The sequence below is a fragment of the Hemibagrus wyckioides genome, linkage group LG13 (assembly GCF_019097595.1).
Source record: "Hemibagrus wyckioides isolate EC202008001 linkage group LG13, SWU_Hwy_1.0, whole genome shotgun sequence".
NCBI lineage: Eukaryota > Metazoa > Chordata > Actinopteri > Siluriformes > Bagridae > Hemibagrus > Hemibagrus wyckioides.
In genome coordinates this window covers 21,235,634-21,251,098 of record NC_080722.1, presented here as the reverse complement: position 1 = coordinate 21,251,098, position 15,465 = coordinate 21,235,634, and the positions used below count along the sequence as shown (strand labels likewise).

Here is a 15,465-nt window from a genome sequence, read left to right as displayed (position 1 = left end):
CCGTACAGTGGGATCAGGCTGACTGGGCTTGTCTGATGGAATCCTGAGAAGGCAATCTAACAGATGGACTGCTAGGGTTAGCTCTTACCTGTGGCTCTTGGGTCTTGAGCAAATCTAACACATTTACAGAAAAAGGAATGTTATAAACTAATAATAATAATAATAATAATAATAATAATAATAATAAATAAACAATATAATTAACCAATCATATTATAAAAAGGCTTGATTTTTGTTAACCCTCGCTTTAACTCAATTACGTTCCACAGCTTGCAGCTTCCATTTCAGCATCATCACCTGGCCATAATGAGGGATCACACCTGCTGTTGAGGAACAATAAATGTATGGATAAATGGATCTATCTAGATTTTATGATTTCCCAGTTTTTAATAAACAATCCTAGAACACAACTGACTTACGTTTGAGCATTTTTTATTGTTCTGTGCTATTCTTCTATTTCTGTTCGTAACACTTACTTGCTCCTTGTCATTAATACACTTCTTGAACCTCTTCATCTGCATACTTATGATGTGGGTCAGCAGTGTGTGTAACCATCTCCTCACAGATGTGTCTGCTTTCTGAATGATCTCCCTCTGCTCAGAGGAAAATAGCTCTGGCCTGTTCTTTAAAGTGGAGTGCTGATGGTAGAGCTCCCACATCTCCTTAAAGGTGTGACCTTCAAAATCTTTCTGACCATAGATACATCTATCTACGATGGCCTCAAGGAGAATAGAGACTTGTGGGAAGCTCTCTCCATTCTCAGTGAGGTAGTCTTTCACCCACTGGGTCGCTATCACTGCATTTTTATGTTTATTTGTCACCTCAGCAATAATAACATGAGGAGTACAAGTTCTTGGACAGTAAGGTTAAGGGGCTTGGCAGGGTTGCACTGGATGCTGTACAGGTTTGACTCATGAACAATAGGATCAGAGAGGTCATCAGAGACAAGTAGTTTGACATTTTGACATGGAGACAGAATTTCACCAGCTGATGGAGAGATCTGTAACCATTCAGAGTGTACTGGAGGCACAGTGGTATGACATGTTTTCCATCGAGGGGTTTGGGAATATCTGCTGTCATCATCAGACAGAATGTCACCTTCATCATCTTCTGTGGTATTATATCTGTCTTGAGTATCTATAAAAACATACAAAATGTAAGTTTCCAGTGTCAATGAAAGCACAGCAAAAATAAAAGAGTGTGACATTTGACTATTTTTATGCTGTCTGCTGCATAAACCTATCACAACCATTCTACTACAGGAAGTAAATCAATACATTAGTCTTGGTTGTGTACAAATGAGCTCACCAATCAAAACCATCTATTTTTTTTTTTTTTTTTTTACTTCTGCTCAAACCTTTTTCTCCATTCCACTCCTCCTCACTGTCAGTGCTGTCTATCTCACTGTCCTCACTGTCAGTGCTGTCTATCTCACTGTCCTCACTGTCAGTGCTGTCTATCTCACTGTCCTCACTGTCAGTGCTGTCTATCTCACTGTCCTCACTGTCAGTGCTGTCTATCTCACTGTCCTCACTGTCAGTGCTGTCTATCTCACTGTCAGTGCTGTCTATCTCACTGTCCTCACTGTCAGTGCTGTCTATCTCACTGTCCTCACTGTCAGTGCTGTCTATCTCACTGTCCTCACTGTCAGTGCTGTCTATCTCACTGTCAGTGCTGTCTATCTCACTGTCAGTGCTGTCTATCTCACTGTCCTCACTGTCAGTGCTGTCTATCTCACTGTCCTCACTGTCAGTGCTGTCTATCTCACTGTCCTCACTGTCAGTGCTGTCTATCTCACTGTCAGTGCTGTCTATCTCACTGTCCTCACTGTCAGTGCTGTCTATCTCACTGTCCTCACTGTCAGTGCTGTCTATCTCACTGTCCTCACTGTCAGTGCTGTCTATCTCACTGTCAGTGCTGTCTATCTCACTGTCAGTGCTGTCTATCTCACTGTCCTCACTGTCAGTGCTGTCTATCTCACTGTCCTCACTGTCAGTGCTGTCTATCTCACTGTCCTCACTGTCAGTGCTGTCTATCTCACTGTCCTCACTGTCAGTGCTGTCTATCTCACTGTCAGTGCTGTCTCTCACTGTCAGTGCTGTCTATCTCACTGTCCTCACTGTCAGTGCTGTCTATCTCACTGTCCTCACTGTCAGTGCTGTCTATCTCACTGTCCTCACTGTCAGTGCTGTCTATCTCACTGTCCTCACTGTCAGATGGGATTTGCCTAACATTCCAATTCTGCTCTTGCCTTCCATAAAACAAATCTAAGTCCATTTTTCTGTGTTAAAAGAAGTAAAATGAATATTAAAAAAAGAGAGAAAAGATCTATTTTAAGGGTTTATACTGTGCATGTTTACATGTGACAATTATGTGATGACATCATAACACATTATCAGCAAAAACATCCTTAACAAGGAACAAAAAATCATTAAACCATGACAAAAAGCTTCTCTATGCCTTCATAGATGCACATCTATTTTTAATTTACAGTTAATGTAATTTTAGATAAGATTACTAATGGAAATAATCTTACCTTCGCTCACACCACGTGCTCATGTGACCATGTGGCAGAAAAGAAAGTCCCGCTGTCACATGATGCTGGATAGTGACTCCCACATACTGGATTGTTCTTTGATACTTTTGGATTATTCTAGTTGATTGAAAAAATTGATAGTCACATCCACTGGATTTAGGGCTTGAGAAACCTTTTCGTTGCCTGAGGGCTACGCTGTGTAGTAATGCTTACTATTTCTTGTATCCTACATCATCTGAAAACAAGCCAGTGAAACAGTGCATTTTCATATTGTCCAAATGGCACGACCAGCTTTCTCAGACACTGCTGACGTGTTGGTGTGGGGATCCCCTCATTCACTAGGAGCTTCTCTGCATGGACCAGGGCAGTCGACTGCTTTCCCTGTAGTGACGGGCGTCTTTGGTTGCCATTAGTATGGCCTGCTGGAGATTTTTAGGGGCACCTGGGTTCACGACACAGATTGGGGTCAGCATCCTCAGGTGTAGCCTACTGAAATACACTTTTAAAACAACAACAGCAGCAGTCTGATAATAATGAACTTTGATGCTGACTGTTTTCTTATTTAATTGTGTCCAGAAACTGAACCAAATATCACATCTCGACCAATGACAGCGTGTAAGTGTCTACAGTCAGAGAAGACTTTACTCCACCGTAGAACCTGACTCATTTCTGGTGACTTACTAATGTGGCACTATGGCTGATGATGTTCATTGTGTTTGGAGCACATGATCAACTCATTATTCCATTTTTATTAATGAAGTGTTGTGGAAGATCTGCAGATAGATGGAGACTACGAAAAGGAGGTCATCTGTAACAAAGACAAAGCGAGTTACAGCATGAGTTTCTAAAGGTCCACTACAAATTGTAGACAAAAGCGAGTGGATTATGAACGACTTCCGGCCCTTCCAATATGGCGGACGCATTGACCTGTCGGTGTCCATATCAATATCCGGTACAGCGCACTCTACTGTTTAAAAATATGGAATTTATTTGTTTTTTAATTAATATTATTTTACTACTCCACTCGCGCCTCGTCTAATAAGTTCGTTATTAATAATTATTTTATTTAATACCTAAAAAAATATACGAAACATACGTCGCCATGTTGTTGATTTTTAAAATGCGTGACGTAACCAGGAGGCGTCCTAGAAGTGTTTACAATTAAACACGGCAACAGAAACAACAACAATTTGGACTGCTAGTGGACTCTCGCTGCTTCAAATCTACGATTATTCTACAAAGAAGATGAACATTGGTAAGTTTCTTCCCAGCGCGAGCACTTTCCGGGGTGTGGCCTGCGCCGGCGGTCTGCTCGCGCTCGCCTCTGCGGGATACTGGGCTTATCACAGGCTGAAGAGGAGAAGCGGTCTGCCCGCTGCCGATCCTCAACCTGCTCCAGGTAAGAAGAGAAGAGCTCACTTAGCACTTAGCTTGTGTCTTTATAATCAGCTTACAGTTTACAGAGACACAGTGTGTGTGTGTGTGTGTGAGTGTGTGTGTGTGAGAAATGAAAGACTTTAATACACAGCTACAGCGGATAAACAGGATAAACCCCGGTGTGTAGTTTATCTAACAGAGCTAGCTATAAAGCGTTTAGCCGAGCTAACGTTAGCCCGCGATGCTACATGGCTCTTAAGAAGAGGATTTTAGGTCTAAAAGTGATGATGTGAGGAATAAAAGACTTGGAGTTGTGCTTTTAGATGAAATGAATGAAGGACAGGGTGATGTCCAGAAGCCCGACATGAAGCGGAGTTACTGTTAGCTTTCCTCTTCTTCCTCTCAAACCACAGAGATTTATTCTCTATTTTCAGTCTTTATTCAAAACTTTCCTCGATTATCTTTAACACTTTAAAGTTACAGTTAATGTTGCAGAAACAAGTGAGTTCTTGTCACACAGACACACACACACACACAGACACAGACACACACACACACACACACACACACACACACAGACACACACACAGACACACACACACACACACACACACACCCTCTGCAGGGACATGAATAAATAGTGATTTGGTTAAATGTGTACAATTGATTACAGGAGCTGTTGCTGATGTGGAGGAAGTGGAGGATGTCCAGGTATGTGTCAGTAATAAAGCACTAGAGTTAAAACACTTCATACTACAATGAAAATTCTATTAGCTGTTCATTTCTAACAGAGTGTGTGTGTTTATGAAGGTCACTGAGCCGATCCAGCAGCTCCCTCCCACTGAACTCCTCCCTCAGACGTCAGCTGTCGTCCTGGTAATTTCATATTTCCTCCTTTTCTCAGTCTAGTTTTTACTGTAATGAAATTGTTCCATGTGTTTGTATGAAACTGCTTTGATGAGAGTCACACTGGAATGTTTGTGCTGTAGTTTTCACGCCACAGTGGTGCCGGTGACCTGCACAGCGCTCGGAGTAACGTCCGGTTTCTCACCTCCCACATCTACGGCTCCCAGTTTCAGGTGTTTTATTAAAGTCAGCGCAGCAGCAGAGACACGAATGTACGCTCTTGTTTGTATGTCGTAGTCACACTCTGTGTTGTGTTTCTGTCTCTAGTCGGTGGAAGTGCGGAGGTATTTCATCCAGCCGTGGAGGTTTACCGTCACCGAGACCTCCTGCGTTCCTTTGGTAGTAGCAGTCTTCTTTCTGTTTATAAAGCATTCATTATGAATAGATGAGCGTTTGAGTGACATGCAGTTGTCGTGGTTGTTATTAACAGGGATCCTCGAACTCCACCGCATGTGAGGAGTCTTTCACCAGCGTACAGGTAAGAGCTGAATTGTTGCAGCACCACAAAGCTTTAGTAAGTACAGCGACTGAGTTTCTCCTTTTTTCCTCATAAGCGAGTCTCTGGGAGCGTGAAAGAGCCGGAGTCCTGCCTTGGCGTGGAGACCGTCACCTCTGTGCCTCACGAGGACGGCGAGGTAAATTCATTCCTCTGTCCACTACATTGTGGAGTTCACTTCTGGGGTTTGTTCATGTGCACTGTCAATGTTTGTGTTTTATTCACAGCAAACCTTTAATCAGGGGAGATGCTCTCACCTACCTGTGAGTGTGGAGGATCAGGTGGACACGTCCCATCTGGAGGAAGAGGAAAGATCCTTCACTCCTCATGCTGACTTGGATATTGAGTCAGATTTTGAGGTAATCCAGTGTCTCAGACTGGATTTGTATCTACATCAGTGGGATTCTGGATAAATGTACTGTGTGCTGTTTAATGATCTCATGCTGTTTTCTGTCTGCAGGAAAGTGTGGATGATCTTTCTCCTGAGGAGAGCGAGGTACCCTTCATCAGGTAGGGTCGTCTTCACCTTTTGACGTTGTCTCATGTCAGTGTAACAAAAATCGGCTCATCGTCAGCTCGTGTTTTGTTTTAGCGCACACCTCTGGCTCGATGGAGTTACAGACGTTGCTCTGAAGCTGCCTGCCATTCGGGAGGCGTTCTCTGTGAGTCAACCTTTCTTTACTCGTCTAGTCTCTCTGAAGACGTGTTGTTCCTCCACGGTAGATTCCACTCTGGCTTGACTCGTGTTGTGTGTTATCTCTGTTGTTCAGGGAATGTTGGACTGCATGCTCGTGCAGAACCTCCTGTACTTGTCAGGGAAGAAGATTCTCATGCGTCTGGCAGCAGCCAACAAAAAGGTGAGTGCTGATTTCCCCCGGTTCTGTCTCGTACACACCCGGCGTTAGCCCAGGTGACACAGCAGTGACGAGGTGTCTCCTTTTCCGGACAGGACGTGGACGGTGTTAAGCGGGCCTACGACTCCGTGATCCGTTTCGTGAGAAAGCCGTCCAACTGGGAGTGGATCGAGGCGGAGTTGCTCCAGGCTCAGGTAAGCTGGGAAATAAGCGTTTACAATTCCACCTGGCTAAATGGAAAGGATTAGAGATGGAGTCTTTAAGGTGTAAATGGAACTGCGTTTTCTAACGTTTCTCTCCTGTACAGCTGCACCATTTCAGCTTCCTCGATGTGTTCTTCGAGCTCGTCTTGTTCAGGTGCTTTATACACAGCTTGCCGCCTCCAGCTGTAAGAGTCTCATAAACACTATAGAACTGCCAGCAAAACTTGGGAGAAGGTTCTATCACGTAACATCATGTTTCTTGTTTTTCTTCTTTAAAGTCGGATGGAGGATTATTGCAGCCTCTGTTTTTAGCCATCAGCCAGTGGGACGTGGAGGTCAGGGAGCCTGAGGCAGAGCGACTCTTTTTAAGGCTTTCTGTAAGTCAGGAACTTTTTCTAATGCCATGATACACGTTCTAAAGAATCTGCTTTAAATTCTCTGATCAGTCTCATCAATGTCATGCTGGAAATGTGTGTGTGTGTGTGTGTGTACAGAATATACTGACAGTTCTGCTTGAGGACCTTTTCCATCAGCCTCTGGAGCTTTACGGAGATCCAGCAGCTTTAGCCTCCGCAGTGTTGAAGATCGTGAAGCAGCGTGTCCAGGAAATGATGAAGACCATAGAGAGAGTCTGAGCAACATTCACACCCCTCTAACACACACACACACACACACACACACCTCTATCCCTTTTGTCTTAAAGAGTGATCAGGACACAAATCTATTATTTGCTATTGGATCCTCATCAGTAGATTAAACTCTGCATGTTTTGCTCATTGGTAACATAGAACTGTTTTTATTCTCCATTTAGTTTAATCCTAGATGATTATTAACTTATTCATAACTAACCAAAGTTTAATAAACTAATCCATGTCCTGGTCACACTTTAAACACTCTTCTTTCTCTTGACATGTTGCTTGAGCTCTCTGTAGGTAAGTAAATAGTTATTTCAGTGTTTGTTGTTATTGTGAACTGATTAATAACCTCTTTCACTTTTCTTCATTCCTGAGCAGCTGTAGAAACATCGCTGGAGTTCACATAGACATTTCTATTGACCTTTTATTCTACATTGACCTTTTATTATATATTTATCCTTTATTCTACATTTTATTAGATATTTATCCTTTATTCTATATTTCATTAGATATTTATCCTTTATTCTACATTTTATTAGATATTTATCCTTTATTCTACATTGTATTAGATATTTATCCTTTATTCTATATTTCATTAGATATTTATCCTTTATTCTACATTGTATTAGATATTTATCCTTTATTCTACATTTTATTAGATATTTATCCTTTATTCTACATTTTATTAGATATTTATCCTTTATTCTATATTTCATTAGATATTTATCCTTTATTCTACATTTTATTATATATTTATCCTTTATTCTACATTTTATTAGATATTTATCCTTTATTCTATATTTCATTAGATATTTATCCTTTATTCTACATTTTATTAGATATTTATCCTTTATTCTACATTTTATTAGATATTTATCCTTTATTCTGTATTTCATTAGATATTTATCCTTTATTCTACATTGTTTTAGATATTTATCCTTTATTCTACATTTTATTAGATATTTATCCTTTATTCTACATTTTATTAGATATTTATCCTTTATTCTACATTTTATTAGATATTTATCCTTTATTCTGTATTTCATTAGATATTTATCCTTTATTCTACATTTTATTAGATATTTATCCTTTATTCTACATTTTATTAGATATTTATCCTTTATTCTACATTTTATTAGATATTTATCCTTTATTCTACATTTTATTAGATATTTATCCTTTATTCTACATTTTATTAGATATTTATCCTTTATTCTACATTTTATTAGATATTTATCCTTTATTCTACATTGTATTAGATATTTATCCTTTATTCTACATTGTATTAGATATTTATCCTTTATTCTACATTGTATTAGATATTTATCCTTTATTCTACATTTTATTAGATATTTATCCTTTATTCTACATTTTATTAGATATTTATCCTTTATTCTACATTTCTCTTCTACTAGTTATTTAAGCTTCATTTTATCTTTAAGCTTTTATTGTACATATTTAAGGTTTGTTAGATTTTTAAGCTTTAATTACATAAGTTTTATTAGATATTTATCCTTTATTCTACATTGTATTAGATATTTATCCTTTATTCTACATTGTATTAGATATTTATCCTTTATTCTACATTGTATTAGATATTTATCCTTTATTCTACATTGTATTAGATATTTATCCTTTATTCTACATTTTATTAGATATTTATCCTTTATTCTACATTTTATTAGATATTTATCCTTTATTCTACATTTCTCTTCTACTAGTTATTTAAGCTTCATTTTATCTTTAAGCTTTTATTGTACATATTTAAGGTTTGTTAGATTTTTAAGCTTTAATTACATAAGTTTTATTAGATATTTAAGCTTTATTCTACATTTTATTAGATATTTAAGCTTTATTCTACATTTTATTAGATATTTAAGCTTTATTCTACATTGTATTAGATATTTATCCTTTATTCTACATTTTATTAGATATTTATCCTTTATTCTACATTTTATTAGATATTTATCCTTTATTCTACATTTTATTAGATATTTATCCTTTATTCTACATTGTATTAGATATTTATCCTTTATTCTACATTTTATTAGATATTTATCCTTTATTCTACATTTTATTAGATATTTATCCTTTATTCTACATTTTATTAGATATTTATCCTTTATTCTACATTTTATTAGATATTTATCCTTTATTCTACATTTCTCTTCTACTAGTTATTTAAGCTTCATTTTATCTTTAAGCTTTTATTGTACATATTTAAGGTTTGTTAGATTTTTAAGCTTTAATTACATAAGTTTTATTAGATATTTATCCTTTATTCTACATTGTATTAGATATTTATCCTTTATTCTACATTGTATTAGATATTTATCCTTTATTCTACATTGTATTAGATATTTATCCTTTATTCTACATTGTATTAGATATTTATCCTTTATTCTACATTGTATTAGATATTTATCCTTTATTCTACATTGTATTAGATATTTATCCTTTATTCTACATTTTATTAGATATTTATCCTTTATTCTACATTTCTCTTCTACTAGTTATTTAAGCTTCATTTTATCTTTAAGCTTTTATTGTACATATTTAAGGTTTGTTAGATTTTTAAGCTTTAATTACATAAGTTTTATTAGATATTTAAGCTTTATTCTACATTTTATTAGATATTTAAGCTTTATTCTACATTTTATTAGATATTTAAGCTTTATTCTACATTGTATTAGATATTTATCCTTTATTCTACATTTTATTAGATATTTATCCTTTATTCTACATTTTATTAGATATTTATCCTTTATTCTACATTTCTCTTCTACTAGTTATTTAAGCTTCATTTTATCTTTAAGCTTTTATTGTACATATTTAAGGTTTGTTAGATTTTTAAGCTTTAATTACATAAGTTTTATTAGATATTTATCCTTTATTCTACATTTTATTAGATATTTATCCTTTATTCTACATTTTATTAGATATTTATCCTTTATTCTATATTTCATTAGATATTTATCCTTTATTCTACATTGTATTAGATATTTATCCTTTATTCTACATTGTATTAGATATTTATCCTTTATTCTACATTGTATTAGATATTTATCCTTTATTCTACATTGTATTAGATATTTATCCTTTATTCTACATTGTATTAGATATTTATCCTTTATTCTGTATTTCATTAGATATTTATCCTTTATTCTACATTGTATTAGATATTTATCCTTTATTCTACATTGTATTAGATATTTATCCTTTATTCTACATTGTATTAGATATTTATCCTTTATTCTACATTTTATTAGATATTTATCCTTTATTCTGTATTTCATTAGATATTTATCCTTTATTCTACATTGTATTAGATATTTATCCTTTATTCTACATTTTATTAGATATTTATCCTTTATTCTACATTTTATTAGATATTTATCCTTTATTCTACATTTTATTAGATATTTATCCTTTATTCTACATTTTATTAGATATTTATCCTTTATTCTACATTTTATTAGATATTTATCCTTTATTCTACATTGTATTAGATATTTATCCTTTATTCTACATTGTATTAGATATTTATCCTTTATTCTACATTGTATTAGATATTTATCCTTTATTCTACATTGTATTAGATATTTATCCTTTATTCTACATTGTATTAGATATTTATCCTTTATTCTACATTGTATTAGATATTTATCCTTTATTCTACATTGTATTAGATATTTATCCTTTATTCTACATTGTATTAGATATTTATCCTTTATTCTACATTGTATTAGATATTTATCCTTTATTCTACATTGTATTAGATATTTATCCTTTATTCTACATTGTATTAGATATTTATCCTTTATTCTACATTGTATTAGATATTTATCCTTTATTCTACATTGTATTAGATATTTATCCTTTATTCTACATTTTATTAGATATTTATCCTTTATTCTGTATTTCATTAGATATTTATCCTTTATTCTACATTGTATTAGATATTTATCCTTTATTCTACATTGTATTAGATATTTATCCTTTATTCTACATTTTATTAGATATTTATCCTTTATTCTACATTTTATTAGATATTTATCCTTTATTCTACATTTTATTAGATATTTATCCTTTATTCTACATTGTATTAGATATTTATCCTTTATTCTACATTGTATTAGATATTTATCCTTTATTCTACATTGTATTAGATATTTATCCTTTATTCTACATTGTATTAGATATTTATCCTTTATTCTACATTGTATTAGATATTTATCCTTTATTCTACATTGTATTAGATATTTATCCTTTATTCTACATTGTATTAGATATTTATCCTTTATTCTACATTGTATTAGATATTTATCCTTTATTCTACATTGTATTAGATATTTATCCTTTATTCTACATTGTATTAGATATTTATCCTTTATTCTACATTGTATTAGATATTTATCCTTTATTCTACATTGTATTAGATATTTATCCTTTATTCTACATTGTATTAGATATTTATCCTTTATTCTACATTGTATTAGATATTTATCCTTTATTCTACATTGTATTAGATATTTATCCTTTATTCTACATTGTATTAGATATTTATCCTTTATTCTACATTGTATTAGATATTTATCCTTTATTCTGTATTTCATTAGATATTTATCCTTTATTCTACATTGTATTAGATATTTATCCTTTATTCTACATTGTATTAGATATTTATCCTTTATTCTACATTGTATTAGATATTTATCCTTTATTCTACATTTTATTAGATATTTATCCTTTATTCTGTATTTCATTAGATATTTATCCTTTATTCTACATTGTATTAGATATTTATCCTTTATTCTACATTTTATTAGATATTTATCCTTTATTCTACATTTTATTAGATATTTATCCTTTATTCTACATTGTATTAGATATTTATCCTTTATTCTACATTGTATTAGATATTTATCCTTTATTCTACATTGTATTAGATATTTATCCTTTATTCTACATTGTATTAGATATTTATCCTTTATTCTACATTGTATTAGATATTTATCCTTTATTCTACATTGTATTAGATATTTATCCTTTATTCTACATTGTATTAGATATTTATCCTTTATTCTACATTTCTCTTCTACTAGTTATTTAAGCTTCATTTTATCTTTAAGCTTTTATTGTACATATTTAAGGTTTGTTAGATTTTTAAGCTTTAATTACATAAGTTTTATTAGATATTTAAGCTTTATTCTACATTTTATTAGATATTTAAGCTTTATTCTACATTTTATTAGATATTTATCCTTTATTCTACATTTTATTAGCTATTTAAACTATCAGATATTTAGACTTTATTAGATATTTATGAAGTTTATGTTAAATGTTTATCATTGTTTTGTATTATTTTATATAGATGATAATAAAAATATATTGGCTCACATTTGAGATTTCATGGTGATCATTCCCTCTTTTCAGATTCTTCTGTTCTATGTTGTTAAATATCTAATGTTCATCATGGTATAGAGGAGGACTGGGTGTGTTTTTATCTGATGAAATGAAATGTAAAAGATCCTCCTATAAAAGGTTTACACCATGGTTTCTTTTTAAGCTCAGACTAAATGACAAGTTGCTGTATGGCCACAAAATCTAGCAGAGACTACTTTTATTTTTATTTTACAATTTGTAGTTTTATGTGTAAAGTATTCCATACATAAATAATCTTACTTAACTCTTATAATCTGCATTTCTAATCTAATTCTGCATTTGTGTTTTCTATCAACAAAACTGATTCATACAGAGGAGAGACACAGTGGCTTAGTGTTTAGTACATTTACACTATATTGCCAAAAGTATTCGCTCACCTGCCTTGACTCGCATATGAACTTAAGTGACATCCCATTCCTAATCCATAGGGTTCAATATGATGTCGGTCCACACTTTGCAGCTATAACAGCTTCAACTCTTCTGGGAAGGCTGTCCACAAGGTTTAGGAGTGTGTTTATGGGAATTTTTGACCATTCTTCCAGAAGTGCATTTGTGAGGTCACACACTGATGTTGGACGAGAAGGCCTGGCTCTCAGTCTCCGCTCTAATTCATCCCAAAGGTGTTCTATCGGGTTGAGGTCAGGACTCTGTGCAGGCCAGTCAAGTTCATCCACACCAGACTGTCATCCATGTCTTTATGGACCTTGCTTTGTGCACTGGTGCACAGTCATGTTGGAAGAGGAAGGGGCCAGCTCCAAACTGTTCCCACAAAGTTGGGAGCATGGAATTGTCCAAAATGTCTTGGTATGCTGAAGCATTCAGAGTTCCTTTCACTGGAACTAAGGGGCCAAGCCCAGCTCCTGAAAAACAACCCCACACCATAATCCCCCCTCCGCCAAACTTTACACTTGGCACAATGCAGTCAGACAAGTACCGTTCTCCTGGCAACCGCCAAACACAGACTCGTCCATCAGATTGCCAGATGGAGAAGCGCGATTCGTCCCTCCAGAGAACGCGTCTCCACTGCTCTAGAGTCCAGTGGCGGCGTGCTTTACACCACTGCATCCGACGCTTTGCATTGCACTTGGTGATGTATGGCTTGGATGCAGCTGCTCGGCCATGGAAACCCATTCCATGAAGCTCTCTGCGCACTGTTCTTGAGCTAATCTGAAGGCCACATGAAGTTTGGAGGTCTGTAGCGATTGACTCTGCAGAAAGTTGGCGACCTCTTCGCACTATGCGCCTCAGCATCCGCTGACCCCGCTCCGTCAGTTTACGTGGCCTACCACTTCGTGGCTGAGTTGCTGTCGTTCCCAAACACTTCCACGTTCTTATAATACAGCTGACAGTTGACTGTGGAATATTTAGGAGCGAGGAAATTTCACGACTGGATTTGTTGCACAGGTGGCATCCTATCACAGTTCCACGCTGGAATTCACTGAGCTCCTGAGAGCGACCCATTCTTTCACAAATGTTTGTAAAAACAGTCTGCATGCCTAGGTGCTTGATTTTATACACCTATGGCCATGGAAGTGATTGGAACACCTGATTCTGATTATTTGGATGGGTGAGCGAATACTTTTGGCAATATAGTGTATCTCTGGGGTTAGTGATTCAATTCCTGCCTCTGTCTTGTGTGTCTGTTTTCCTCCTGGTATTCTGATTACCTCTTCCAGTCCAGTGATGTGTGGTAGGTTGATTGGATAATTTAGAGATGCCAATGTGTGTGTGAGTGTGAGAGTGTTCCCTGTGTTGGGCTGGCACCCTGTTTAGGGTGTCCCCTGGTCCCCTTGGATAGGATCAGGCTCTCATTGACCCTGTGTAGGATAAACAGTTCAGAAAATGGATGGAAAGAAGATTCATACAAAGTAAAGAGTTTTATATACACCAATCAGCCATAACATTATGACCACTATCAGGTGAAGTGAATAACTCTGATGATCTCCTCATCATGGCCGCTGTTAGTGGGTGGGATATATTAGGCAGCAAGTCAACATTTTGTCCTCAAAGTTGACGTGTTAGAAACAGGAAAAATGAACAAGCGTAAGGATTTGAGCGAGTTTGATGAAGGGCCAAATTGTGATGTCTAGACGACTGGATCAGAGCATCTCCAAAACTGCAGCTCTTGTGGGATGTTCCCAGTCTGCAGTGGTCAGTATCTATCAAAAGTGGTCCAAGGAAGGAACAGTGGTGAACTGGAGACAGGGTCGTGGGCGGCCCAAAGCTCATTGATGCACGTGGGGAGTGAAGGCTGGCTCGTGTGATCCGATCCAACAGACGAGCTACTGTTATTCGAACTGCTGAAGAGGTTAATGCTGGTTCTGATAGAAAGGGGTCAGAATACACAGTGCATCACAGTTTGTTGCATATGGAGCCGCAGACCAGTCAGGGTGCCCATGCTGACCCCTGTGCACTGCTGAAAGCACCACCATTGGGCACATGAGCATCAGAACTGGACCATGGAGCAGTGGAAGAAGGTGGCCTGGTCTGATGAATCACGTTTTCTTTTACATCACGTGGATGGCCGGGTACAGGTACATTGCTTACCTGGGGAACACATGGTACCAGGATGCATTATGGGAGAAGGCAAGCCGGTGGAGGCAGTGTCATGCTTTGGGCAAAGTTCTGCTGGGAAACCTTGGGTCCTGCCATCCATGTGGATGTTACTTTGACACGTACCACCTACCTAAGCATTGTTACAGACCATGTACACCCTTTCATGGAAACGGTATTCCCTGATGGCTGTGTCCTCTTTCAGCAGGATAATGCGCCGTGTCACAAAGCAGAAATGGTTCAGGAATGGTTTGATGAGTACAACTACGAGTTTGAGGTGTTGACTTGGCCTCCAAAATCCCCAGATCTCAATCCAATGGAGCATCTGTGGGATGTGCTGGACAAACAAGTCCGATCCATGGAGGCCCCACCTCACAACTTACAGGAATTAAAGGATCTGCTGCTAACATCTTGGTGCCAGATACCACAGCACACCTTCAGGGGTCTAGTGGAGTCCATG

General features: G+C 36.0%; 1 protein-coding gene across 1 annotated transcript; it reads left to right on the top strand.

The window, feature by feature from the left end:
• The first annotated feature begins 3,659 nt into the window (after window positions 1-3,659).
• Window positions 3,660-7,552, top strand: LOC131363845 (uncharacterized). The gene is made up of 15 exons (XM_058406774.1): window positions 3,660-3,935; window positions 4,587-4,624; window positions 4,724-4,789; window positions 4,903-4,992; window positions 5,087-5,158; window positions 5,250-5,297; window positions 5,374-5,454; window positions 5,543-5,674; window positions 5,776-5,825; window positions 5,908-5,977; window positions 6,086-6,172; window positions 6,265-6,363; window positions 6,477-6,557; window positions 6,651-6,749; window positions 6,867-7,552. Exons 1-15 carry the CDS (start codon window positions 3,782-3,784, stop codon window positions 7,005-7,007), a joined length of 1,308 nt encoding a protein of 435 aa, XP_058262757.1. The 5' UTR covers window positions 3,660-3,781; the 3' UTR covers window positions 7,008-7,552.
• Window positions 7,553-15,465: the final 7,913 nt, after the last annotated feature.